The sequence below is a fragment of the Mus caroli genome, chromosome 3, assembly GCF_900094665.2.
Source record: "Mus caroli chromosome 3, CAROLI_EIJ_v1.1, whole genome shotgun sequence".
NCBI classification, from domain to species: Eukaryota; Metazoa; Chordata; class Mammalia; order Rodentia; family Muridae; genus Mus; species Mus caroli.
Window position 1 is genome coordinate 82,999,637 of NC_034572.1, and position 1,718 is coordinate 83,001,354.

General features: G+C 51.2%; 1 protein-coding gene across 2 annotated transcripts in view; it reads left to right on the forward strand.

Moving 5' to 3' along the window:
* Rab13 (RAB13, member RAS oncogene family) overlaps positions 1-1,718 on the forward strand; it is a 12,615-nt gene that overhangs the window by 6,133 nt on the left and 4,764 nt on the right. The window contains exon 1 of one of the 2 annotated variants that reach the window (XM_021158101.2): positions 691-935. The exons of the other annotated variant lie outside the window; for it this stretch is intronic. Within the exon in view, the coding sequence (XP_021013760.1) occupies positions 812-935 (124 nt within the window). The 5' untranslated portion in view covers positions 691-811. Of the gene's footprint in view, positions 1-690; positions 936-1,718 lie in introns of those variants that run through there. 2 annotated transcript variants of the gene reach the window in all.

A 1,718-nucleotide genomic window follows, 5' to 3' on the forward strand; every position in this document is an offset into this window, starting at 1 on the left:
CCAGGACAACCAGGGCTACACAACAGAGAAACCCTGAAAAAAAAAAAAAAAAAAAAAAAAAAAAAAAAAAGTAAGTAAATAAAGATGGAAAGCTGGGCATGGTGGCTCCACAGTTGTAATCTTCATACTTGAGGGGTAGAGGCAATAGGATTTCCAGGCCTTGGGGGCCAAGTTGTGCTACTGAATTCAAGGCTCGCTCCAGATTGTGACTCAGCTCTGTGTGTTTTGCGTGTAATTGATGAGGCTGCTTTTTATCGTTTTTTGGTTCTTCACTGTGCTCCACCAGGGGGCAGATTGATCCACCATACTAACTTCCTAACCGCTTCTTTTCAAAGGGAAAGGGATTCGTAGTCTTCAGTAATGCATTGTTGACAGAAAATCCTAGGACCTTTATCATAAACTCAAAAGCCTTTGAATAACGCCTCAGTTTTTTACCAATTTCCAATTGCCACCCCTATCTCACCATTGGTAAAATTCTTTCCCTCTTCCCCTAATCTCTTTGAAATTCTTTCCAATTTGGTCAAAAGAGAGGAAAGACAGCTAGCCAAAGGCAATGGGAAGGGCTAGGGAAAGTGGCCCTCCGAGGCTGGGGAGGCAGCGCCCGGACTGCTGGAGCTGGACAGGCCTCTCCACTGGCGAAGAGGGGTGGAGCCGAGAGCAGGGCCGCCTCTCTTCTTTTCCCGGGGCCTGGGCGGAGAGGGAGGAAAACTTCCTGGCTGGGACTCCGGCGGTTTCTGCCTGCCAACCCTCGGATCCCGCCTACCAGTGTTGGCTCTTCCCGACCCCTCCCCCGGCGCCCCCAGTGTCCGCCATGGCCAAAGCCTACGACCACCTCTTCAAGTTGCTGCTCATCGGGGACTCGGGGGTGGGCAAGACTTGTCTGATCATTCGGTTTGCAGAGGACAACTTCAACAGCACTTACATCTCCACCATCGGTGAGCCCACAGGCTGTATCCCAGACCCCAGACCCACCCCACCCCCCGCCCACCCTCATACACCGGCTCCTGAAAGACTAAGGAACCTACTTTTTTGATCCCCTTAGCGAAAACCACTAATTTCCAGTCTGTCGACCCCTGCCCCAGACCCATCCTCCATAATGTCCCTGAATAACACTCAAAACCTCAAACCTTTTTGAGGTTTCCAGGTAGCCCCAGTTGCTGCCACCCACTCCGTCTCTTGGTACTGTCTCCCTAGTCTCTCCAAATCCACACGGGTTATTGTCATTTCCATCTGCTTCCTTCTTCACCCCATCACTGCACCTAGACGCTCTAGGTCCACTCTTCACAATTTCTCTTTTCCCTGCTTCCCAATTCTGTTGGCCTCTTACTGACCCACTGGGCTTCAAACTTCCCGCAGGATCTGCCCCACCTTCAAATCATCTTTTTTAGCCTCCCTACCCTCAGCAAGGTACTGCAGAGAGTGGCTGGGTGTGCTGTGGGAGTGAGGATGGTGGACGCCGGGGCACTTTGGGGTCTCTGAGTTAGCTTCCGCACCCATCCTTCTTTCTGGAGCCTCCTAAGTAGCTGGGAGACTTACGCAGACTTCCAGTAAGAACATCCTTTTCCCTCCTCCCCCTCCCCTCCCCTCTTTATCTTTCTTCATCTCTTGACTGAGAATCTTATCTCCTCTACTGACAAAAAGGAAACTTTCTCTCTCTCTCTCTCTCTCTCTCTCTCTCTCTCTCTCTCTCTCTCTCTCTCTCTCTTCCTCCCTCCCTC